At 44.3% G+C, this 26649-nt stretch overlaps 2 protein-coding genes across 6 annotated transcripts in view; one reads left to right on the top strand and one right to left on the bottom strand.

The window, feature by feature from the left end:
• The window catches only part of LOC130296248 (alanyl-tRNA editing protein Aarsd1-B-like), an 85619-nt gene that overhangs the window by 9898 nt on the left and 49072 nt on the right, over window positions 1–26649 (top strand). The window contains exons 2-8 of one of the 4 annotated variants that reach the window (XM_056547614.1): window positions 2026–2139; window positions 3952–4018; window positions 11538–11636; window positions 16251–16340; window positions 17371–17433; window positions 19783–19818; window positions 21995–22167. In XM_056547614.1, the coding sequence (XP_056403589.1) occupies window positions 2026–2139; window positions 3952–4018; window positions 11538–11636; window positions 16251–16340; window positions 17371–17433; window positions 19783–19794 (445 nt within the window). In that variant the 3' untranslated portion in view covers window positions 19795–19818; window positions 21995–22167. Of the gene's footprint in view, window positions 1–2025; window positions 2140–3951; window positions 4019–11537; window positions 11637–16250; window positions 16341–17370; window positions 17434–19782; window positions 19819–21994; window positions 22168–26649 lie in introns of those variants that run through there. The other 3 variants (XM_056547615.1, XM_056547616.1, XM_056547617.1) reach the window with 3 other exon arrangements.
• RUNDC1 (RUN domain containing 1) overlaps window positions 1–26649 on the bottom strand; it is a 97180-nt gene that overhangs the window by 68794 nt on the left and 1737 nt on the right. Inside the window, exon 2 of one of the 2 annotated variants that reach the window (XM_056547611.1) lies at window positions 19623–19709. The gene's annotated coding sequence lies outside the window, so the exon portion shown is untranslated. Of the gene's footprint in view, window positions 1–19616; window positions 19710–26649 lie in introns of both variants that reach the window. The other variant, XM_056547610.1, reaches the window with a different exon arrangement.

Below are 26649 nucleotides of genomic sequence, written 5' to 3'. Positions count from 1 at the left end.
TGTGAACGGGTCTTGCGGAGACCCATTCACACTAATGTTGAGTTCACACCGCGGAGTTCCGCTCGTGGAATTCCGCGAGAATTCCGTAGTGTGAACATGGCCTTATAGTGCAAGAAATCTTCTGCAATAAAAACACATGGAGAAAAAAAATATATTTTTTTAAATTGCTTATTTTAATTTCGGATATTATGTACCCCTTTCCTGATGAACATTCCAATACCAAATAATAATAGGGAGAAACTTCATGTCTAGGGCCGTCTTGGGGCATCTCAGTAATATTAGGACTGCAGGTTTGACCCATATGGGATCCGGGCGACCTCTGGAAAGAAAGACCTGGTGGGACGTCTGCTCTTCAGCTGTGGTTTTTTTCGTTTTCTAGTCACAACTGTATAAACACGGTTCTCCTTGTATTTGGGGACTATGTGTGATCTGGGCGGGCGCTATCATTAGCCAAACTGTGTCCTTGTAGCAGATGTTCAGCTGATAAATGTCAGTATTGTTTTTTTCATTAGAAACCAATGGCAACTGTTTATCCCTATCTGTGCATTTTAGGAACTGTCCAGAGTAGGAGAAAATCCCATAGCAAACCTATCCTGCTCTGGACAGTTCCTAAAATGGACAGAGGTGTCAGCAAAGAGCACTGTGGTCAGACAGAAAGGAAATTAAAAAAAGAAAAGAACTTCCTATGGAGCATATAGCAGCTGATAAGTACAAGAAGGATAAAGATCTTTTAATAGAAGTGTGGTTGCCCGCTACCGTATTTCATATCGTACCTAGTGTAGAGGTCCTCAAAGTCAGAGTAACTACGCTCAGGTAGGGTCCCCCAGGTGGGACAGCCCCTAGTCGCCTCTTCTTAAGTCCAATTATCTAATGTTAATATATGTATATATTTCGTAATAGTATATATCTAGGATAATGTATAGTACTTACCTTGTTTTGCGTCGCAGGACCTTCGGTCATGTGACCATGATAATCTACTCTATGTTATGTTGGAGGACCGTGGGAGGTCCTTGGGTCACGTGTTACCCACAAAACTTTGTAATGGTGATTGACATCAGTGTGGACCAATTAGCACTAGTCCAGCCCCTGCCCATATAAGGGAGCTGCGTCCAATTATCGCTCTCTTGGATGCCGGACTAGCAGGACGGATCTGCGCTACTTTCAAAGACACGCTAGGCCTCAAAAACCTACCGGCCTTAGCAGAACCAAAATCGTGAGTTCTAATCTACCCCCGCTAAAGCTAGCGTGACTACTGGACCGCAACTAAATCCCCTAAATCCAGTGGAACAGCGCACAATACTTAAAGACTCTAAATAGCTAAAGTCCCAACCTTTGTCAATCTCCAGAGAGAGCACTTGTATGCATACAGACTGTTCCGTTATTGAAGCTTGCAGAAAACCTTCAGTAAAAGTTAATACTGTTTCAGAAAACTCTCCGGTTGTGGACAATCTATTATTCTCTATCTCCCTATCGCTCTTGGGAAGGGTGGCGGTAGGACAAGCATTACTGAGGAGCCCTCACCCTAGCATCACAAATAGCAAGGGTTAACAAGCACCCTTTAACTACCGCACAGCTACACTCCCCATACCCTACATACCCCCAGGCTATCACAGAAGTAATTTACAAATCTGTTTAACTTTATGGCACCAGTTGATTTAAAAAAATTTTTTTTCCAGGGGAGTACCCCTTTAAAGGAGTACTCCAGTTTTTCAAAAAGTGTCCCCTATGAACAGGATAGGGAATAACCATCTGATCACAAAGGGGTCCGAATGCCGGGACCCCTCACCATCTCCAGAACAGGGCACCGTCGCTCCCTGTGCATGGAGCGGCATGCCGGCACATGCTCCATGCATTTTCTATGGGAGCCCCAGAGATACACGAGCACAGCGCTCGTGCATCTCTGGCGCTCCCATGGACAGTGCATGGAGCCCGTGCCAACACACCTTGTTTCTCTATGAAGTGATAATTTTCTTGTGCTTTTTATAAACTTTTTTTTTTTTTTTTTTGCATGGACCTTTTTTCAAGGCAACCAGCTAAAGTTCTTTGGTATGACCGGGCAAAGTACGTGTATATGGAGTTCTGTGTTGAGAACAGCCAGAACGTTAAGGTGGATATAGAAGACCACAAGGTCATCTTCAGGTAGGTAACGTTATAGATGAAATACTACAAATTTAAAGATGACTTTCGTGATATTAGAATGCGTCTATGACTAGTATATGAATGTATATGTGTACAACTAAATTCAAACCCACCGTTAAAGGGGTACTCCGATGGAATTTTTTTTTTTTATATCAACTGGTGCCAGAAAGTTAAACAGATTTGTAAATGACTTCTATTAAAAAATCTTTACCCTTCCAGTACTTTTTAGCAGCTGTATGCAACAGAGGAAATTCTTTTCTTTTTGAATTTCTTTTTTGTGTTGTCCACAGTGCTCTCTGCTGACACCTCTGTCCGTGTCAGGAACTGTCCAGAGCAGCATAGGTTTGCTATGGGGATTTTCTCCTGCTCTGGACAGTTCCTGCTACGGGCATCAGGTGTCAGCAGAGAGCGCTGTGGACAAGACAAAAAAGAAATTTAAAAAATAAAGAATTTCCTCTGTAGCATACAGCTGCTAAACAGTATTGGAAGGGTAAAGATTTTTTAATAGAAGTGATTTACAAATCTGTTTAACTTTCTGGCACCAGTTGATTTAAAAATAAATGTTTTCAACTAGAATACGCCTTTAAGCTCCATCCCGTTCAGGGTCCGTTCGGCACCAAACAACCAAGCCGAACGAACCCTTTGCACAACTGACCCTAACCGGTCCTGATGGATCCCATTGACTTTATTGTTTTTTATTTTAGCCAAGTTGAGCAGAGAAAAATGATCAGACATGCAGTATTTTGATCTCTACTCCAGGGACGTGCACAGACATTTTGGGGGGCAGGGGCATAAGAAGAAAAATTGGCACTTCCAATTAAAAACTGTTTGTAAAAACCTTACATATGTTTACACAACACAGTTCCTGAGGTAAGGGATCTCCAGCAGTCATGTCAGATGAATGGGACCGGCACCACCCTACAAAGGTCCCAATCAGTGAGGGCATTATAGGGCAGGTGCATTAAAAGGGCAGGGGCTCAAGCCCCCTTTTAAAGGAAAACTGTCAGCTTGCTCCCCCCGCGCTAACCAGCGGTACTGGCTGGTAGTGCGGGGGATGCTGATCAGTTTGATGCTTACCGTGCCCGGATTCACCACACCGTTCGGCCATAATCTTTTATTTTCGGTGTATGCTAATGAGGTCCTAACTGGCACCGGCGGGCTAACTTCAGTGCCGCCTGCCGCAGCGCCGCCCAGCTCATCAATATTCCTCCCCTCCCTCCGCCTCTTCTCCCCACTCTGTAATGAAGAGAGAGGGGAGGAATATTGATGAGCTGGGCGGCGCTGTGGCAGGCGGCACTGACGTCAGAGTGCCAGTTAGCCCGGCCGGTGCTAGTTAGCACCTCATTAACATATACTGAAAATAGAAGATTACGGCTGAATGGCATGGCGGATCCGGGCACGGTAAGGATCAAACTGATACCAGTACCGCTGGTTAGTTTTCCTTTAAGTCTATGTGTGCACGTCCCTTCTCTACTCATCTCCCATCCTTCCATGACGTAGCTTCCTTTAGCTGAGCTCAGCTGAAATGTGAATATAGCCTAAGGCCAAAACCCTTGTCACCGACCCCACCTTTGGCCATATGAGAAATATCTGAGCCCATAAAACATTTGGTGCAGCATATGACTTCCAGAAGTTGTCTTTAGATGGTCTCAGCTGGCACCATAGAGACATTGGCCAATACAAGTAATCTGCCGCGATCTCCGAAGCAAGCAGTGCCTAGTCCTCTATAGAAGTCATTGTACAGCGGGGGTGGGGTATACAATCTTCATTACGAATAACCAGAATATTTCCTTCTCTTGTTTCATTGCACAGTTGTCTAAATGAAGATAACGTTCAGATATATAATGAGATTGTCTTGTATGACAGAGTGCAACCAAAGGTACGGACACAACATGACTGTTCATGACGGTCCCATTCTACTTCATGGATTATAAATGTGATAAAACTACCTATATTTTAGGGTGAAATTCTACACTGCTCAAAATAAATAAATAAAGTGAACACTTAAACAACACAATGTAACTCCAAGTCACTGACACTTCTGTGAAATCCCACTGTCCACTCTGAAAGAACACTGATTGACAATCAATTTCACATGGAACAGACAACAGGTGGAAATTATAGGCAATTAGCAAGACACCCCCAATAAAGGAGTGGTTCTGCAGGTGGTGACCACAGACCACTTCTCAGTTCCTATGCTTCCTGGCTGATGTTTTAGTCACTTTTGAATGCTGGCGGAGCTTTCACTCTAGTGGTAACACAGAGTCTACAACCCACACAAGTGGCTCCTGTAGTGCAGCTCATCCAGGATGGCACATCAATGCAAGCTGTGGCAAGAAGGTTTGCTGTGTCTGTCAGCGTAGTGTCCAGAGCATGGAGACGCTACCAGGAGACAGGCCAGTACATCAGGAGATGTGGAGGAGGCCGTAGGAGGGCAACAAGCCAGCAGCAGGACCGCTACCTCCGCCTTTGTGCAAGGAGGAGCACTGCCAGAGCCCTGCAAAATTACCTCCAGCAGGCCACAAATGTGCATGTGTCCATTCAAATGGTCAGAAACAGACTCCATGAGGGTGGTATGAGGGCCTGACGTCCACAGGTGGGGGTTGTGCTTACAGCCCAACACCGTGCAGGACGTTTGGCATTTGCCAGAGAACACCAAGATTGGCAAATTCATCACTGGCGCCCTGGGCTCTTCACAGATAAAAGCAGGTTCACACTCAGCACATGTGACAGACGTGACAGAGTCTGGAGACACTGTGGAGAATGTTCTGCTGTCTGCAACATCCTCCAGCATGACCGGTTTGGTGGTGGGTCAGTAATGGTGTGGGGGCGCACAGCCCTTCATGTGCTTGCCAGAGGTAGCCTGACTGCCATTAGGTACCGAGATGAGATCCTCAGACCCCTTGTGAGACCATATGCTGGTTTGGTTGGCCCTGGGTTCCTCCTAATAAAAGACAATGCTAGACCTCATGTGGCTAGAGTGTTTCAGCAGTTCCTGGAAGAGGAAGGCATTGATGCTATGGACTGGCCGCCCGTTCCCCTGAATCCGATTGAGCACATCTGGGATGTCTTACTCTATCCACCATAGACTGTCCAGGAGTTGGCGGATGCTTTAGTCCAGGTCTGGGAGGACATCCCTCAGGAGACCATCCTCCACCTCATCAGGAGCATGCCCAGGCATTGTAGGGAGGTCATACGGGCACGTGGAGGCCACACACACTACTGATTCTCATTGTGACTTGTATTAAGGACATTACATAAAGTTGGATCAGTCTGTAGTGGGGTTTTCCACTGTGATTTTGAGGGTGACTCCATATCCAGACCTCCATGGGTTGATAAATTTGATTCCCATTGATAATTTTTGTGTGATTTTGTTGTCAGCGCATTCAACTATGTAAAGACGAAAGTATTTCATTCGATTAGTTCATTCAGATCTAGGATGTGTTATCTTAGTGTTCCCTTTATTTTTTTGAGCAGTGTAGTTAGGGGGCATTGGGGCATGTACTGAGGGGCCTTCATCACTTTGGGGACCTAGGGGATTTGATGGTCCTTTTGCGGGTGAAGAGAGGCGGAGACACCCAGTCCAAGAGTGCAGTCGGCACTGCCTAGTATGGTATGGCTGTGGGGGCACTATGTGAATGTCCTGGTCACATCAGCATCCCCTCGGGACAACCATGTGGTGCTTTGAACATCAGCAGCAAGCTTGTATCAATCAATAATCCCAGAAGATAGAAAGATGATGGCACTCTCTTGTCTCCGATACAAAAACTTTTTTATTCCAAGCTGTAAAAACACATGCGGGAAGACGCAGGATGACAGAACGATGTACATTTCACAGCTACTGCCGCTTCTACGGGTCCCTACGTCATCCTAGAAACTCCACCCTTAAATATAAGCTTCACACATTCCGTTCACAGATTAACTCCTTGTACACAGGATCTTTAGCTCCAACATTACACCTTACTGTGTGGAGTATACATAAAAACATCTAACCGTAAATATAGTGATACAACATGTATAGTAACCCACAACCAAGGAAGGTATTACGAAGAACCATCAGATATATCCAAATAAGTACAGGCATTGTGAAAATATGTTAACATCACTCCTTTCATTTAGGCCTAACGGTCCTAGTGTCTTAATAATCATAGCTGTCTCTCTCTCTCTCTCTCTCTCTCTCTCTAATAACATTCTATTTTTGTCTCCCCCTTCCATGGAACCTTCTAAACGAGATAAACCCATACATTTCATATGTTCAATTCTACCTCCATGGATTTCCTGCATATGATTAATTAACGCCAGTGTGTTGGTTTATGTGAAAAGACGCACATCCCAACTGCACCATCTGACCTGGCTCCAAGAAGTTAAACCAGTGGCGCGAGCCACATCGGAAATTACCCATGGGGATGTGTATATTCAACCAATTATTTGCGGAGAGCTCTACCCGTCCTTTTGCTATTTTGTCTCTTAAGCTGGGCACTCCGCGGAACGTGATGATAGGTTTTTTTCTTCACCACGTCCTTCGGAGCCTCATCTTGGTCCAAGAGATACCATTGTCTGTGTTCGGCATTTTTTTATACTTTTTCCATTGGACTGTATTGGAATGAGAAAATAAAATGTTTGTCATTCGACTGACGATTATTTGTAATACGTTTTCTCTTTTTCTTTAATAGTGTATCTCTGTCCAGGGATTATGCTCGTAGAAGGGCATTCTGCAGAACATTTTCAGGGTAATCCCTATCTCGTAGACGATCTAACATTTCTTCGGCCTGCAATTCAAAGGATGACGTAGAATCATTTAGATGGCGTAACCGGACTAGTTGCCCATAAGGGAGAGATTCTCTAACATATAGCGGGTGATGGCTTTTGTAACTTAAATGGGTACTCCGGCACTAAGACATCTTATCCCCTATCCAAAGGATAGGGGATAAGATGCCTGATCGCGGGGGTCCCGCCGCTGGGGACCCCCAAGATCAGGCATCTTATCCCCTATCCTTTGGATAGGGGATAAGATGTCATAGCGCCAGAGTACCCCTTTAATAGGGAATTGACAGCCGTGTCTTTTCTAAATCCCCTTGTTTGTAATTGACCGGAGGAGGTGTCCAACACCTTATGTTTAACATTTCCCCCCTAAAAACTCTAGTAAACCGCATGTTTTAGGAGTTGTGGCTTAAAGGGGTACTCCGCTGCTCAGCGTTTAGAACAAACTGTTCCAAACACTGGAGCCGGCGCATGGAGCTTATGACGTAATAGCCATGCCCCCTCATGATGTCACACCCCACCCCCTCAATGCAAGCCTATGGGAGGGGACATGACGGTTTCACTGAGAAGCGGAGTACCTCTTTAAGTACTCTACAAATTCATTGAACTTCTGCTCAGTGTGGTCCCATACAATGAACACGTCATCAATGTACCTGAAGTACAACTTCAGCGACATTAGGTAGGGATTCTGGGAGCTGTATTTCATAGTGGATTCAAATTCCGCGAGTATGCAAATCTATACCTCGCGGAATTTGAATCCACCATGATATTCAGCTCCCAGAATCCCTACCTAATGTACCTAAAGTTGTACTTCAGGTACATTGATGACGTGTTCATTGTATGGGACCACACTGAGCAGAAGTTCAACCAATTTGTAGAGTACTTAAAGTGTACCTCTCATGAAACAAACTTTATATATATATTAAAGATAAAGCCCTACTGAATAACTTTTTAATTGCTTTTATTTAAAAAAAAAAATTCCTACTCTTTTACTTTAAAAACTTCTCCACTAGGGGTCTCCCTAGCAATCCTGTCAGCAAGCATTTCGGACTCAGTCAGTGAGTCTGAAATCTGCTCTGTGCAGCTCCCAGCCTGTCGGTCAGACAGGCAGGAGGGAGGGAGCACTCAGCTCATACACAAGCAGGGAGCAAACAGAGAGGATACATTCCCTCTTCTCTTTTTCTCAGTTCCTCTCCCCTCTATCCACTTTCCACATGGCTAATTATATATGCACTGCTTATCTGCTCTCTCCAGAGACTTGAGGTTGCTATGACAACCTCCTCTGCATTGTGCAGTTGAATTGAGCTACTGGAGAGCATAGAAAAAAGGTATTTTTAGGGGATTTTAAAGGAAAATAAATGCAGGGATAGAGTTAGTCAGGGTCAGGGACAGATGGGGAGGGGGATTAGTGAAAATTTAGATGGTGATAGGTACTCTTTAAACCACAACTCCTACAGCATGCGGTTTACTAGCGTTTAAGGGGGGAAAATTTTAAACTTCCTCAATGTAACAGTGGACACCTCCATGGGTTAATTACACACAAGGGGATTTAGAAAAGACACAGTTGTCAATTCTCTATTAAAAGGGTACTCCGCTGCTGAGCGTTTGGAATAAAGTGTTCCGAATGCTGGAGCCGGGAGCTTGTGACATCATAGCCCCACCCCTCATGACATCATGCCCCCTCAATGCAAGTCTATGGGAGGGGGCGTTACATCGTCACGCCCCCTCCCATAGACTTGCATTGAGGGGGCGGGGTGTGATGTCATGAGGGGGCGTGGCTATGATGTCATGAGCTCCTGGCGTCGGCTCCAGCGTTCTGAACAGTCTGTTCCAAATGCTGAGCAGTGGAGTACCCCTTTAAGTTACAAAAGCTATCACCCGCTATATGTTAGAGAATCTCTCCCTTATGGGCAACTAGTCCGGTTACGCCATCTAAATGATTCAACGTCATCCTTTGAATTGCAGGCGAAGAACTGTTAGATCGTCTACGAGATGTTCTGCAGAATGCCCTTCTACGAGCATAATCCCTGGACAGAGATACACTATTAAAGAAAAAGAGAAAACGTATTGCAAATAATCGTCAGTCAAATGACAAACGTTTTATTTTCTCATTCCAACACAGTCCAATGGGAAAAGCATTAAAAAATGACGAACACAGACGAGAACAAGATGAGGCTCCGCGGGACGTGATGAAGAAAAAAAACCTATCATCACGTTCCGCGGAGTGCCCAGCTTAAGAGACAAAATAGTAAAAGGACAGGTAGAGCTCTCTGAAAATAATTGGTTGAATATACACATCCCCCTGGGTCATTTCTGCTGTGGCTCGTGCCACTGGTGTAACTTCTTGGAGCCAGGTCAGATGGTGCGGTTGGGAGTTGCGTCTTTTCACATAAACCAACACATTGGCGCATGAAGATCGTTGTGTACGCCATCAAATGCACGTGTGACATGTTCTATGTTGGGAAGGCGATCCGACAGATGTGCACTAGTTTTTCTGAACATGCAACATCATTGAAAACAGGAAGGGGATGCCCAAAGTTAATTAAACATATGCAGCAAATTAATGGAGGGAGAATTGAACATATGAAATGTATGGGTTTATCTCGTTTGGAAGGTTCCACGGAAGGGGGAGAAAAAAATTGAATGTTATTAGAGAGAGAGAGAGAGAGACAGCTATGATTATTAAGACACTAGGACTGCTAGGCCTAAATGAAATGAGTGATGTGAACATATTTTCCTAATTCCTGTACTTATTTGGATATATTTGATGGTTCTTCGTAATACCTTCCTTGGTTGTGGGTTATTATACACGCTGTATTACTATATTTATGGTTAGATGTTTTTATGTATACTCCACATAGGAAGGTGTAATGTTGTAGCTAAAGATCCGGTGTACAAGGAGTTAATCTGTGAACGGAATGTGTGAAGCTCGTTTTTAAGGGTGGAGTTTCCAAGATGACATAGGGACCCGTAGAAGCGACAGTAGCTGTGAAACGTACATCGTTCCGTCATCCTGCGCCTTCCCGCATGTGTTTTTACAGCTTGGAATAAAGAAATTTTTGTATTGGAGACAAGTGAGTGCCATCATCTTTCTATCTTCTGGGATTAAAGGGTACCTTTCATAAAAAAAACTTTTGATATAATATAGATTAATATATACAAAATAACTTTCCAATTGCATGTTATTAAAAAAATATGCTTCTTTCTATTTAATTTTCACTTTGAAAAAATGACCACTAGGGGTCTCCCTACCAGTCCTGGCCGCAAGCCCTTTTTTTTAGATTTCAGACTCATGCTGGAGTCCTAAATCTCAGACTGCAGCCGAGACACAGACAAGCTCAGCACTGCTCCCTTCTTGTCAATCAGACAGGCGGGAGCCAGCACTGTGCTCATAGCACAGCAGGGCATACTCCTGACTCTGCCTTACTGCAGGCCCTCATTCATTTTACTATCTGAGCTCCGATCTTTCTTCTCTCTGCATATGCAGTTGTAAACAGAGAGGAGAAGATTCAGAGCTGCCAGCTGAGCTTGTCTGAGTCCGAGCTGCAGTCTGAGATTTAGGACTCCAGCATGAGTCTGAAATCTATAAAAAGGGATTGCGGCCAGGACTTGTAGGGAGACCCCTACTGGTCATTTTTTCAAAGTGAAAAATGAAATAGAAAGAAGCATATTTTTTAATAACATGCAATTGTAAAGTTATTCTGCATACATTAATCTATAATATATCAAAAGTTTTTTTGATGAAAGGTACCCTTTAAAGAGAGGAGGAGAGATGGCCTACATGCAAGGCCGTATGTATCATAGTAGCATATCATGCAGCTACTATGGGGCCATTGTAGATAGGGGGCCCCGTCCTAGTTAGTCCCATTCCTGTTTTTTTTTGTTTAGTTTTTTGTTAAAAAAAACTATTCAGATCTCCTCTCTCCAGGAAACTACATTGTCAGAAAATTTTATGGAGGTGAATATTGACTAATAGGTCATGGCAAGAAAGGCTGCATTTACATCTTGTTTTTTTCATACGGGTGCCGGATCCAGCTGGGGAGGGGAAAACGCTCCCGTACCCCAGCTGGATCAGCCCGTAAATCCATTTACTTTAATGAGCCGACTGGAGTCAAACGGTGACTCCGGTCGGCTCAGTTTTGACCCGTATCCAGTTTCCCAACCGGACCTCAAACCGTAGTTTACTACGGTTTTAGGTCCGGTCACAAAACTGGATACGGGTCAAAACTGAGCCGACCGGAGTCACCGTTTGACTCCAGTCGGCTCATTAAAGTAAATGGATTTACGGGCTGATCCAGCTGGAGCGCCCGGTTTTCCCCTCCCCCAGCTGGATCCGGCACCCGTTTGAAAAAAACGAGATACTTTGGATAGGGGATAAGATGTCTAGGGGCAGAGTACCCCTTTAAGGGCTGGTCCTGCAGGACTCCTGCTAATGGGAACTGGGTTCCTGCTGTGGAAAAAGTGCAGGAACTCCGTTACTGATGAGTTCCTGCAGGACTTGAGCCCTGATAGGGGGTCATGGTGATAGGGGGTCCCCTGGGGTCTGTGTTCTACCAAAATGCTTTGCCCAGAGACCTCCACCCTCCTAATTCGCCATGTTTACAGCGATGTTCAGTGACTGGTATTTCTATCTTTAGGATTCCAGAGAGAAACGTTCAGACAGGTCGATTACCTGTTTTCTAAGGAAGTGGAAGGAGAAAGTGGCTTGGCCGAGACTGACCAAGGAGAACAACAAGGTGGTATCCGATTATTGATGATCATGTGACTGAAGGCGCCCATATATATTTTAGATAATTATCCAATCCCGCCTCCTGACTCTCTACTAATGACATGTTGGTGAATAGAAGGATCAGGCCTGTTGGGTTTCATGTGCCGGAGCTTATAGTCCTGGTGGAGATAAGGCACCATTCAAGCTGTCTCAGGCTGCATTCACACCATGTTTTTGCTATACAGTTCCCGTATACGGTTTTAAGTTAAAAACTGTACGGAACCATATAGCAAACCGTATGCGTTGAATTAAAGGGGTACTCCTGTGGAAAACATTTTTTTTTTTATATATCAACTGGTGCCAGAAAGTTAAACAGATTTGTAAATTACTTCTATTAAAAAATCTTAATCCTTCCAGTACTTATTAGCTGCTGAATACTACAGAAGAAATAATTTTCTATTTGGAACACAGAGCTCTCTGCTGACATCACAACCACAGTGCTCTCTGCTGACATCTCTGTCCATTTTAAGAACTGTCCAGAGTTGGAGAAAATCCCCATAGAAAACATATGCTGCTCTGGACAGTTCCTAAAATGGACAGAGATGTCAGCAGAGAGCACTGTGGCCATGATGTCAGCAGAGAGCACTGTGCTTGTGATGTCAGCAGAGAGGACTGTGGTCATGATGTCAGCAGAGAGCACTGTGGTCATGATGTCAGCAGAGAGCACTGTGTTCCAAAAAGAAAAGAATTTCCTCTGTAGTATTCAGCAGCTAATAATTACTGGAAGGATTAAGATTTTTTAATAGAAGTAATTTACAAATCTGTTTAACTTTCTGGCACCAGAAAATTTTCTACAGGAGAACCCCTTTAACATTGTAAACCGTATGTCAAACGCATCATCCGGTCGTGTCTGTTTTGCGTCTTATACAGTTTTGTCAGTTTTTTTTACCCGTACCCAAAACCGTAGTCTACCACATGTTTTTTGGTCCGGATGAAAAACTGTATTAAACTGTATACGTTTTTTTTTTTTACCATGGTCAATAGGAACTGTACAGAACCCTATGTGCATACAGTTCCATCCGGTTTTGACCATACAGTTTTTGACTTTGCACAGTTTTTTTTTCTTGAAATTTCAATCAAACAAGCGAAACTTTATTCATAATGGAGTGAAAAGTTAAAAACACGTATTTAAGTTTTTTCTTTAAAACGGATGCAACCGGACATCATTTTTTAAACTGTATACGGGTTGAAATTTGTACACACGTTTTAATACAGTTTAGTCAGGTTTTGAGGAATCAGTTTTTCATCAAAAACCTGATACGGGAAACTGTATTGCAAAAACGTGGTGTGAACCCGGCCTAATAGTGGTTTACCTCTCCCCTCTCCATAGAGGACAAATGAATGTTCAGCTGTACTGAAGGTTCAAGTGTATGGGGAGACTGGAAGAGATAGGTGTCACCAAAACAAATATTCGGCCGACAACAATCGAAAGTATATGGTTAAAGGGGTACTCCGCTGGAAAACATTTGTTTTTAAATCAACTGGTGCCAGAAAGTTAAAAATATTTGTAAATTACTTCTATTTAAAATTCTTAATCCTTCCAGTACTTATCAGCTGCTGTATACTAAAGGGGAAGTTCTTTTATTTTTGAATTTCTTTTCTGCTGACACCGCTGTAGATTTTAGGAACTGTCCAGAGCAGGAGCAAATCCACATAGCAAACATATGCTGCTCTGGACAGTTCCTGACACAGACAGATGTGTCAGCAGAGAGCACTGTGGTCAGACTGAAAAGAAATTCAAAAAGAAAAGAACTTCCTGTGGATCATGCAGCAGCTGATAAGTACTGGAAGGATTAAGATTTTTCAATAGAAGTCATTTACAAATCTGTTTAACCTTCTGGCACCAGTTGATTTAAAAAAAAACATTTTTTCCCCCAGCGGAGTACCCCTTTAAGACTCCCTGGGGCCAGGACTTACCAAATGCATGGGGCATCGCCAAACCAAGCGCAATAATGCCAACGTGAGGCTGAATTCACACTGTGGTGTCTGTCTTACCTGATGCAGGCCAAAAGTTGCGATATGTCGGCCTGAATAGAATAACGCAATCTGCTGTGCTATCCCATCCAGAGGTGTTCCTCAAAACATGGAGCCTATAGGTGAGGCACCCCCCCCCCCGTATGGCGTCCCAATGGTATATGTCTAAGGGTGCGTTCACACTGAGTAATTCCTCTTGAATTCTCCGCTTAGAAATAATTACCCGTATTTTTTGCCGTATAAGACGCACTTTTTCTTCCCCAAAACTGGGGGGGGGAAAGTTGGTGCGTCTTATACGGCAAATACACATTGGGGAAGATTTATCAAAACCTGTCCAGAGGAAAATTTGCCCAGTTGCCCATAGCAACCAATCAGGTCGCCTCTTTCATTTTGCAGAGGCCTTGTTAAAAATGAAAGTAGTGATCTGATTGGTTGCTATGGGCAACTGGGCAACTTTTCCTCTGGACAGGTTTTGATAAATCTCCCCCATTAAAACCCTGTCCTATCGCGGCGGTCCCTGCGGCCATCAACGGCCGGGGCCCCGCGGCTAATACAGGACATCACCGATCGCGGTGATGCCCTGTGTTAACCCTTCAGACGCGGCGATCAAAGCTGACCGCCGCGTCTGAAGCGGAAGTGACACTAACCCGGCTCAGTCGGGCTGTTCGGGACCGCCGCGGTGACATCGCGGCGTCCCGAACAGCTTACAGGACACCGGGAGGGACCTTTACCTGCCTCCTCGGTGTCTGCTCCGTGCCAGGATCCCCTGTATGGCCGGCGCTCTCCTTCGTCGTCATCACGTCGTCGCGCACGCCGTCCAGTCATCGAAGAGGAGCGACGGAGAGCGAGGATGCCGGGCAGCAGAGACGTTCCGGGGCGACGGGGATGCGGCGATGGCGGTGACGGGTCCGGAGCGGCGGGGACATGTGAGTATTACCTCTTATACCAGTGTTCTTCAACCTGCGGACCTCCAGATGTTGCAAAACTACAACTCCCAGCATGCCCGGACAGACGTTGGCTGTCCGGACATGCTGGGAGTTGTAGTTTTGCAACATCTGGAGGTCCGCAGGTTGAAGATCCAGAATCTTTTTTTTCCTAGATTTTCATCCTTTAAGGCTGGGTTCACACTGCAGAATTTCTGCCGGAGATCGAGCCGGCGGCGCTAGGACCGAGCAGACTGCATTACTGCCCCCATAGACTGCAATGCATTTCTGGGTGAATCTTGTGGGAGATCTGCTAAGAAATGCATTGCCATCTATGGGGACGGCAATGTAGTCCGTGCGGTCCTAGTGCCGCCGTCTCGATCTTGGGCCGAAATTCTGCCCAGAAATTCCACAGTGTGAACCAAGCCTAAAATTGGGTGTGTCTTATACGGCGAAAAATACGGTAACATTTGCTTTGCCATTGACTTCAATGTATTTTACTCTGCACTGTTCACACTGCGTAAATTCCACTCACGGAATTCCGTTCCGCTAGAAGAAAGAACATGTTCATTCTTCTTACGGAAATACGCGAGCAGAAGTCCATTGAAGTCGATGGTAAAACAAAAATTCCGCTTGAAATCGTTTTTGCACTGAAATTCCGCACGTCAAAAAATAAATAAAAATAAGGGTATGTTCACACGTGCGTATTTGTGTTGCAGATCTGCCGCAGATTTGCTGCTGCAGATTTTGCTGCCCATTGACTTCAATGAGTAGCAAAATCTGCTACAGCAAATCTGCTGCAGAAAATACGCATGTGTGAACGTACCCTTAAAAGGGAAATTCCAATTGGTGGTTGTAGTCCAGCAAAAAAATATTTCACGCGGAAAATCTGCGCGGAATTCCGCGTTAATCCCACGCGATTTGCATGCAAAATTCGCACAAATTTTGCACGAAAAAAAACGTAAATTCCGCGGCTGAATTTTTATGTGAGGATTCCTCTCCTATTCCTCAGTGTAAACGCACCCTAAGGCGGACCGCCCACACATACAGCTCCAATGTACACTATAAAGCAAAGCACGAATAGGCGTGGAGACCTGTTCCCATTGAGTAGCGTCAGCGTGAACAGGTACAACATAGGAGGGTGCAATGAAAATGTAGAAAATACCTTAGGAATTATTTAAAGGGGTATATATATATATATATATATATATATCAACTGGCTCCAGAAAGTTAAACAGATTTGTAAATTACTTCTATAAAAAAATCTTAATCCTTCCAATAATTATCAGCTGCTGAAGTTGAGTTGTTCTTTTTCTGTCTGGCAACAGTGCTCTCTGCTGACATCTCTGCTTGTCTTGGGAACTGCACAGAAGTGTGGAAGAGGTTTGCTATGTTTGCTATGACAGTTCCCGGGACAGGTGTCATCAGAGAGCACTTAGACAGGAAAGAACAACTCAACTTCAGCAGCTCATAAGTATTGAAAGGATTAATATTTTTTTATAGAAGTAATTTACAAATCTGTTTAACTTTCTGGAGCCAGTGGATATATATATATATATATATATATATATATATATATTTATATATATATATATATATATATATATATATATATATATATATAAGTTTTTCCCTGGAGAACCCCTTTAATATCTAACAACTGGTTTATGGTTGATTTTCTGTAGCCTGCCTGGTTGTTCGTAGACTTTGACAACTGGAGGGACTGGGATGCCGAAGAGGAAGGAGAGATGGCGATGGCAGAACATTACTTGGATGTAAGTCAAATAATACAAGGTGTAATTACATGACATGACCTGGTGGGGCTCTGTTCACACTGGTGTTTATACTGATTCCATCGTGTCAGGTATTCCTGATGATCTTTTTCGCTCAGTGGGATCTGTTCGGATCTATTACAATACAAATCCATTATATTCATCAGGGATTAGAACAGTGGTCTCTAAACGGTGGACATCCAGCCATTGGCTGTCCGGGCATGCTGGGAGTTGTAGTTTTGCAACATCTGGAGGGCCACAGTTTGAAGACCACTGCCCTATAACTTCTCTACAATAACAACCACTATTGTATGTAACCTATTAAGGCCATAAATAAAAATGATGTCCTATAGTGAAGAAATATAATAAGCCAAAATGATCCTGGGATATGTTAACCCACCAGGACCCGCCCCTGAGGAACCTTTCCCACCCCTTTCTGTATCCCTCTGTTACAATGCTACTGATTTATCAGTTTATCTATCAGGGGTGCCTTAAAACAGTGGCCTCCAAACTGTGGACTTCCAGATGTTGCGAAACTACAACTCCCAGCATGCCTCGGCAGCCGCTGGTTGTCCGGGCATGCTGGGAGTTGTAGTTTTACAACATCTGGAGGGCCACAGTTTAAAGACCACTGCCCTATATCTTCTCTACAATAACAACCACTATTGTATTTAACCTATTAAGGCCATAAATGAAAATGCTGTCCTATAGTGACGAAACATAATAAGCCAACATGATCCTGGGATATTTTAACCCACCAGGGCCCGCCCCTGAGGAACTAAAACCTTCCCCACCCCTTTCTGTCGCCTTCTATTACAATACAGATTGTGGTCTCCAAACTGTGACCCTCCAGGTGTTGCAAAACTACAACTTCCAGCATGCACGGACAGCCGTTGGCTGTCCGAGCATGCTGGGAGTTGTAGTCTTGCAACATCTGGAGGTCCACAGTTTGGAGACCACTGCCTTAGAATCAGAAGCCTCGATACCATAAATACACAGCCTCAGATTTGTGATTTATTATTTTGTTCTGCAGCTGATCAACAAAGTGAAGGACAAGGGAGCGCCCCCGAGTATGGACGACCTGGACGATCTGGATGTGAGTGGATCAGATTGCAGAAATATTTTCTATATATTGTTCATAGAGTGCAAATAACATGACCTCTGACCTCTGAGAGTCTGTGCACAGGAGACGGCCGTGGGTGCAGGAGAAATCGGCTTCCTCTCTATCTGAAGGATCATATAGTGCAGCATAGGTTATTCTTAGATAATAATATAGAGGTTCTTGTGTGCGACTTGTGCTTACCTCTTTTTACTGATGTGGCAGGCATTGTCTAGGCTCCATTTTGGTTTACAAATGAGGTGGGTTCTCTAATGCAGCCTAATTTTCCCAAGAATCCTCTGGCTGAGGGTCAGGTGTTTGATTACTGCAGCTGGTCATCTAAATAGGCTGCTGGTGCTGGAGGTCACCCAAGGTGAACTGATAAGATTTAAAGGGGGCGATTTATCAAAACCTGTATAGAGGAAGAGCGGTGTATTTTTACATAGCAGCCAATCAGATCCCCTCTTTTATTTTTAAAGAGGTCTGTGAAAAATTAAAGAAGGGATCTGATTGGTTGCTATGGGCAACTGCACCGCTCTTCCTCTACACAGGTATTGATAAATCTCCGCTCAAGTGTGTTGTCGTTTTTTTGCTTTTCTTAAGTGTTTTGACCTATAATCACAACCGAGGTGTTTTATGAAGATTTGACGTCTTCAGGCTGTGTTCACATGTTGAATTTTTCACAAATTTTTACTGCATTTTAGCCATTTTTGTAGCTATTTCCCAAAATTGTGGTATGAATTTCATGTTTTTACCATATTTTGCAGAATTGCAGGACAATATCGCCATTTTTGCCATGATTTGCGGAAAATCACGGCAATAACAGAAAAAAGGCAACAAGAAATGCAATGTGTGAACACAGCCTCAGGGGAGGGGTATAACTACTATATATCCTGATCCCATAGAGATAGCAGCAGTATACAGATAGAGCTGGAGGGGATGTGTATAACTACTATATATCCTAACACCATAGAGATAGCAGAAGCAGTATACAGATAGAGCTGGAGGCGTATAACTACTATATATCCTGATCCCATAGAGATAGCAGCAGTATACAGATAGAGCTGGAGGGGAGGTGTATAACTACTATATATCCTAACACCATAGAGATAGCAGAAGCAATATACAGATAGAGCTGGAGGTGTATAACTACTATATATCCTGATCCCATAGAGATAGCAGCAATATACAGATAGAGCTGGAGGGGAGGTGTATAACTACTATATATCCTAACACCATAGAGATAGCAGAAGCAGTATACAGATAGAGCTGGAGGTGTGTAACTACTATATATCCTCATCCCATAGAGATAGCATCAGTATACAGATAGAGCTGGAGGGGAGGTGTATAACTACTATATATCCTAACACCATAGAGATAGCAGAAGCAGTATACAGATAGAGCTGGAGGTGTGTAACTACTATATATCCTCATCCCATAGAGATAGCAGCAGTATACAGATAGAGCTAGGTAGTTGTATAACTACTTTACATCCTGATCTCATAGCGATAGCAGTAGTATACAGATAGATCTGGATGGGAGGTGTATAGCTACTATATATCCTGATCCTGTAGAGATAACAGCAGTATACAGATAGAGCTGGAGGGAGGTGTATAACTAGTATATATCCTGATCTCATAGAAATAGCAGCAGCAGTATACAGATAGGCCTGGAGAGAAGGGATATAGCTACTATATATCCTGATCCCAAAGAAATAGCAGCAGTATACAGATAGAGATAGGGAGGTGTATAACTACAAAATATCCTGATCCCATAGAGATAGCAGCAGTATACAGACAGAGCTGAAGGGAAGGTTTATAACTACTATATATCCTGATCCTGTAGAGATAACAACAGTATACTGATAGAGCTGGAGAAGAGGTGTATAACTACTAAATTTCCTGACCCCATAGAGATAGCAGTAGCAGTATACAGATAGAGTTGGAGGAGAGGAGTATAGCTACTATATATCCCGATTCTGTAGAGATAGCAGCAGTATAAAGATAGAGCTGGAGTGGAGGTGTATAACTACTAAATATCCTGACCCCATAGAGATAGCAGTAGCAGTATACAGATAGAGTTGGAGGAGAGGAGTATAGCTACTATATATCCTGATCCTGTAGAGATAGCAGCAGTATACAGATAGAGCTGGAGGGGTGGTGAGAATATAGCCCGGGTACCTGTACCTTCTCCTTGTTATTGCCCTGATCGCTCCGTTTTCCTGCTTAGACTGTGGTAAAGGTTTTTGCATTGCAATTATTCTTCTAATGTCCCTGGAAGATAAAAATAGACAGGATGTAATAAAACATATAGAACAAACTAATAAAAATACATTTCTTTTACCAGGATGATGTATGAGGTGTGAACGTGTCCCTACTGTAGGTAAGGTGCTCATTTTTATTTATCAACACTAGTTGGCGATTACGGGTTGGGGGGGGGGGGGGGGGTGGATCAGAACAGTGTTTCCCAACCAGGGTGCCTCCAGCTGTTGCAAAACTACAGCTCCCAGCATGCCCGGACAGCCTTTGGCTGTCCGGGCATGCTGGGAGTTGTAGTTTTGCAACACCTGGAGGCACCCTGGTTGGGAAACACTGAATTAGAAGGTCATGTTCCATCTCGTAGACGCCAATGCAGCCTCTGCACCCTATATCTACTCCTATACGCGGACATCACAAAAAAAGGGAATATTTCCATAAATTCAACACCTCGACTAAACCTATTGTAATCTACACTGGGTTGATGGTTTTATACATGATTATAAAATCAATGGTAATTTCTTGCAAAAACAGCGCCACTCCTTGTCCTTTAGGTTGTGTGTGGTATTACAACTTGACTTCCTTCACTTTAATGAAACTGAGCTGCAATACCACACACAACCATAGCAGAGGGGTGGTGCTGTTTTTAGAAGAAATCAGCTCTTTTTTTTTCTAATCCTCGATAACCCCTTTAATTTGTCATCTCAGGGTAATCGGTAGAGCGGGTCTGGTGCAACATCTACATTACCCCCAGGGTTGTCACCCTATAAGATGACATCAGGCTTCAGGATACATATATATATTACAATTTCCATTAGTGGCCCCCTCCCAATAGCAGAAATAGTTTTTTCCCCCGGCAGAGTCCCATAGGACTTTATGTATTTGCACGCTCCGAATAGGGGACACTCCCAATAGCGGACACAGATACACCCAATAGGGGACAAAACAGTCCCAATAGGGGACAACCAGACTTATGACCTGGTCCTACTTTGTACACATGGCCACCATCAGGGGGTACAGCCAATACCCCAGTAAGGGGCCCGGGCTCCCACTGTACCCCCGCCCCCTGCAGCAGCCCCAGCACAGAAGCAGAAAACCCGCCATTTAAACAGCATTTGCCCCTCTCTGATCCCCCGTGACACTTTATTCCCCCTGTGCCAAATCATTTCCCCTTTTATTATCCCCTGTGCCAGTTCATTTCTCCTTGATGCCCCCACATGCCATTTCACCCCCCTTCATTATCCTCTGTGCAAATTCATCGCCCCTTTTTCCCCACCCCCTGTGCCATTTCATCCCCCTGTGCCACTTTATTCCCCTTGTGCCAAATCATCCCCCTCACCCCTTACGACACATCACTTTTCCCCTTCCCTCCTCTCCCTGTTGTTCTTCTTAACTGGCCAGCAGTCTCAGGTGCAGGGGTTCTCAGCGGGTTTGATGTTCTCCTGACATCCTTTGCGCTGCACTCACTGAGAGCAGTGGCGGCTGCCAGCAGTTACGAGTGACGCTCCTGACATGCTCTGTGCTGCACTTACTTGTCACTGCTGGCAGCTGCCGCTGCTCACCGCCTCTCAGTGAGTGTAGCGTAGAGGACATCAGGAGAAACGTCAAAGCTACTGAGAACCCCTGCACTTGAGCCTGCTGGCCAGGTAAGAAGAACAACAAGGGGAGGAGGGGAAAAAGTGATGTGGCACAAGGGGTAAGGGGGATAATTTGCCACAGGGCACAGGGGGAATAATGAATATATGAAATAACACAGGTGAGATATGGGGGTAAGAAATGGCTCAAGGGGGATGTAATGGCACAGGGGGTGGTAAAGGGAGGGGGATGATTTTGTATAGGGGGTAATTAAGGGAGGAAGAAAAAGCACAAGGGAGATCAAGGGGAAATGATGTGGCACAGGGCGTGAGGTGGGATGATTTGGCACAGGCAACTGGGGAAATAAAGTGGCACAGGGGGATAAAGGGGGGATGAAATGGCAATGGAGGGATCAAGAGGGGGGGATGAAATGATACAGAGGGGGACGATAACAGGTGATTAAACGGCACTGGGAGATTCTACTGTAATGTCGCTTATTATCATGTTTTATAGGTAATTACACTCTGGAATGAGTACAGGACAGAACTTGGTAATTTTCCCAATAGGGGGCATCACTCAATAACCGACACCTCCCCCCCCCGGGAGTGTCCGCTATTGGGAGATTCTACTATTTGGAAATATGTATACCGTATATATATATATATATATATATATATATATATATATATATATATATATTAATAAATCATGTCTCTTTGTGTTTTCAGAGTCCAGAGCTACGGAATTTACATCGGAGAAAGAAGAGAGAAGTTATTGTGTTATTTTTCATTTTTGTAACTTTTACAATAATAAATTGTTGTTGTTTTTTATTTTTATTTTATTGTGTCTTAATTTTCCTTTGGGTAAATGTTAGGGGATATGGACGGACATTCCGCTGCAGCAAAGTCCTATTGATTTCAATGGGATTCTGCTGAACTGTGCAGAAATCCCGAATCCAGCATCCGCAGAAAGAATAGAATTGTCTATTCTTTCAAGGATTCTGCATGGAAATGCATTGCCGTCTATGAAATGGTGCATTTCCGAGCAGTCCTAGTGCCCGCCAGATTATTTATATGTGCGGAATGTCCACCCGGGATTTCCGGGCTCACATTCCGCACATTTTCAACCGTGTAAACCTTCGGCCCTGGGGTATGGTCACACGGCAGAATGTCCGCTCTAAAAATGACCTGGCAGACCGTCCGCAGACAGCAGGCGCTGGCAGAACATGACGGCATTAGGATAGTTCAGAACTGCGCCATCTCCATAGATGACAACACATTTTCAAGCGTATTCATGACATGTCAATTCATTCTGCGAAATCGGCTCAGAAATGCTGGAGTCGAAATTTCCGCGACAGATGTTTCCACCATGTGCACGGTGCAGCAGAATCCCACTGAAAACATCAGGACACTGCTGCAACGAAATTTCCAAGCAGAATTTTTCTGCCACATTCTGCTCGGAAATTCCGCAGTGTGAACATGATTTAAAGGGATTATCCAGGAATAGAAAAACAGATCTTAAATTGGGGGAGGTCCTGCAGCTCAGTTTCATTGAAGTGAATGGAGCTAAGTTGTAATACCACACCCAACCTGGGGACAGGCATGGAGCTGTTTTTGAAATAAATTAGCTCTGTTTTTCTATTCCTGGCTAACCCATTAAATTTAATTAAATGAAAACCAATGTTTGCTATTGCACTTGTTATGGTAAATAAAAAATCTAATGTACTTCGTTTAAAAAAAAATAAAAAAAAAGAAGTTTTTTATGTTTTTTTTTTTTTTTTTAAAAGCTGCCACTAGGTGTCTCCCTACTTGTCCAGAGCACATTTTCCCCATCCCTTGCACAGACTTTGAACTCCTGCTGGCCTGGCAGTCCAAAATCATCAGGAAATGCAGTCTGAAGTGCTGAGGGGGGGGGTGCAGCCTTAGCCAATCATAGCTCATCTCACACTGAACTGCTCTGGGCTGTGTGTAGCAGAGTGAGGGAGGAATTTCTCCCCTGTATGGCTTCAGATGATGTCACACCTGCTGGGGAACACCCCTTCCCAGTCGTTGAATCTGACTGAGACTGAGCAGAAAATGCAGAGCAATATCAAGGTAGAAAACTAAAAAATAATAAAAATAAAGGCAGGGGGAGGTTTATCATGATGGGGCAGTGACCTGGGAGGATTATAACATTTAACAAGATCATGAGAGGTATTCTTTAAGGGTCAATTCTGTAACAAACACAATTTCCCTGGTGAGTCTCAGGGCTATAACAATCAATTTCCAACCCCTTGGGGGGTTCCCCCTAAATTCTAGCCCTTGACAAAGCTGTGGAAACAGCGAAAAGTCAGGGAGGCGTTCTTTGGTTTTATACAGTGGCGTTGGCAATTATAACCACTTCACAATACAGCCAAAGTGCAGAAGGTTTACAACAGCGCCACACTATTGGTGCTAGGCATTTAAAGGGGTACTCCGCTGCCCCAACGTTCTGAACGTTTTGTTCCGAATGCTGGGTGCAGGTGGGGGTCGTGATTTCATGGCAACGCTCTTCTACCCTCTCAATGCAAATCTACGGGAGGGGGCGTGACGGCTGTCACTTCCCCTCCCATAGACTTGCATTGAGGGGGCGTGGTGTGACATCACAAGGGGCATGGCCATGGCCTTACGGCCCCTGACGCCTGCACCTAGCAATCTATATGAACTCCGGGCGCTGCACAAAGATCGCGGGGTTCTGACTTCTGATCATGGTAAGTGTCACTTACTGAACCCATTTCTGCAACTGGGACAATCATGTTTAGGCCTCCCAGTCACCAAATGTAGAACAAATAAGTGTAGACGAGGAGCACTACACTTGCTATGATAAGCAACCATAAAGACGGAGGGCGCCATAGTCAATACTGCTGGTGCTGCCCCTAGCGTGGTGTTGTGACCCCCACAAAACAAATTCCTGCATAAAGTTTAAACATTCCCGGCGTGTTTCCCCCCCTAGAGGATCAAAACCTAGAGGTTCATCAGGGATTACAGACACAAGATAATCTATAGAAACATACAGATCACATGGCTAATAAACAGATCACATGTATGAATGGGTAATACCACAGGTCCAAATTGGACCACTCAGGCCCAGCATAGAGGTCCAAGAGGTCAGATGTCTCCTCCTCTTCATGCAGCAGTTCCTGCAACGTGTCAAAAGTTTTACAAATAACAGTTGCATGATCCTGCAACATTTAACCCCTTCCCAACCAATGGCGGCCCACACGCAGCCCACATGTGTCAGTAAGTAGTAAAGTAAGCACAAAAAATAAAAAACGGTGAGAATGGAGATGATGTAAGAAAAAAGTAAAAATTTGACAGGGTCGGGAAGGGTTAAAGCCCACCAGGATCGTCATAAAATGCCAAAATTCTGCCCCCTTTCTAGTTGGCTCTGCCCCCTTTGAAGCTTTTGACCCTATAACAGTGGTGGTTGACCTGTTGGGGACAGAGAGCATACAGGGACGCCCTCGCATCCTGGTACGTAAGGACAGAGGGCGTACCTGTACGCCCGTGGGAAATTCGATCCCCGCTGCACGTGGACCGGACCGGGATGACTGCTGATATCTATCAACAGGCATCCCGTGGTAATGCCTAGGTCAGTACGACAGACTAATTGCAGTTGGGGGCGGGGGGTTAAAGTTAACTTCCCCCACTCTGCCCACCGATCAAAGTCCGGGCAGAGCGGGGGTGAACATGTGCGGCGAGGGGGGGACCTTGGCCAGCTTACCGGACCAGCGGCGTCATCGGAGTAGCGGCGGGGGCAGGAGGAGTGCGGCCAGAAGAGAAGGAGCGCCATTGGGCTTTTGGAGAGAGAATTAGGCTGGAATTGAAGGCCATGTGTGTTTACAAAGCCCCCCATAGTGCCAGAACAGTGGACACATTGCAACAAACCCAGAAACAATGTACAATGGAAGCACACCAAAAAAAAATACCAAAAAAATGATACAATAGGTACAAAATATGACAATCTTTATTAGGAGCACATGATTACATAGCAAAAAAAACACACGACATGATAATGATAGACACAAAGAAAGTATGATTAAAACCATTTAAAAAGGCCCATGTCGGGCCACACCACACAGATGAGACATGGTATATGTCTCATCCGGACCTGGGTGAAAGAAATGTAGTGCCCCTACCACAAATGAAGTAATACTACCCTAGGCCCCCACCTGACCTGAATCACCCAAGCACATAAAAAGTGACAAGTGCGCAATACACAATTTAAACCTGTATACAAAGGTGTCACAATGAAATATCGGAGATGACAGGGAATCTCTAGAGCTAAATAACCGAACAGTCAAAATATGAACAAATGAACTAGAGATGCCAATAAAAGATTGCCCAGATACGGTCAGATGGGAGGCAAGGCCAACACAAGGTGGGAACAAATATCACCCGTATACACAGGTCCGAAGAACCTCCACGCGTTCCGTCACTGAGTGACTTCCTCAGGAGTGTCATTCCTGAGGAATTTTGGTAGTCACTCAGTGACGGAACGCGTGGAGGTTCTTCGGACCTGTGTATACGGGTGATATTTGTTCCCACCTTGTGTTGGCCTTGCCACCCATCTGACCGTATCTGGGCAATCTTTTATTGGCATCTCTAGTTCATTTGTTCATATTTTGACTGTTCGGTTATTTAGCTCTAGAGATTCCCTGTCATCTCCGATATTTCATTGTGACACCTTTGTATACAGGTTTAAATTGTGTATTGCGCACTTGTCACTTTTTATGTGCTTGGGTGATTCAGGTCAGGTGGGGGCCTAGGGTAGTATTACTTCATTTGTGGTAGGGGCACTACATTTCTTTCACCCAGGTCCGGATGAGACATATACCATGTCTCATCTGTGTGGTGTGGCCCGACATGGGCCTTTTTAAATGGTTTTAATCATACTTTCTTTGTGTCTATCATTATCATGTCGTGTGTTTTTTTTTGCTATGTAATCATGTGCTCCTAATAAAGATTGTCATATTTTGTACCTATTGTATCATTTTTTTGGTATTTTTTTGGTGTGCTTCCATTGTACATTGTTTCTGGGTTTGTTGCAGCGTTGGCTTCATATAATGTTGGTTAAGCACCCAGGGTTTACATATTTTAGCTGAGCCCCCCTCCCCTTTCTCTAGAACAGTGGACACATGGAAACTACACCCCTCACGTAATGTAATAAGGGGTACAGTGAGCATTTACGCCCCACAGGTGTCTGACAGATTTTTTTGAACAGTGATCCGCTAATATGAAAAAATGTAATTTTCCATTTGCACAGCCCACTGTTCCAAAGATCTGTCAAACACCAGTGGGGTTTAAATATTCACTGCACCCCTTATTAAATTCTGTGAGGGGTGTAGTTTCCAAAATGGGGTCAC

Source organism: Hyla sarda, chromosome 12 (genome assembly GCF_029499605.1).
Source record: "Hyla sarda isolate aHylSar1 chromosome 12, aHylSar1.hap1, whole genome shotgun sequence".
Taxonomy (NCBI): domain Eukaryota; kingdom Metazoa; phylum Chordata; class Amphibia; order Anura; family Hylidae; genus Hyla; species Hyla sarda.
Note: the sequence above shows the minus strand (reverse complement) of the source record. Positions and strands in the feature narration are given on the sequence as shown.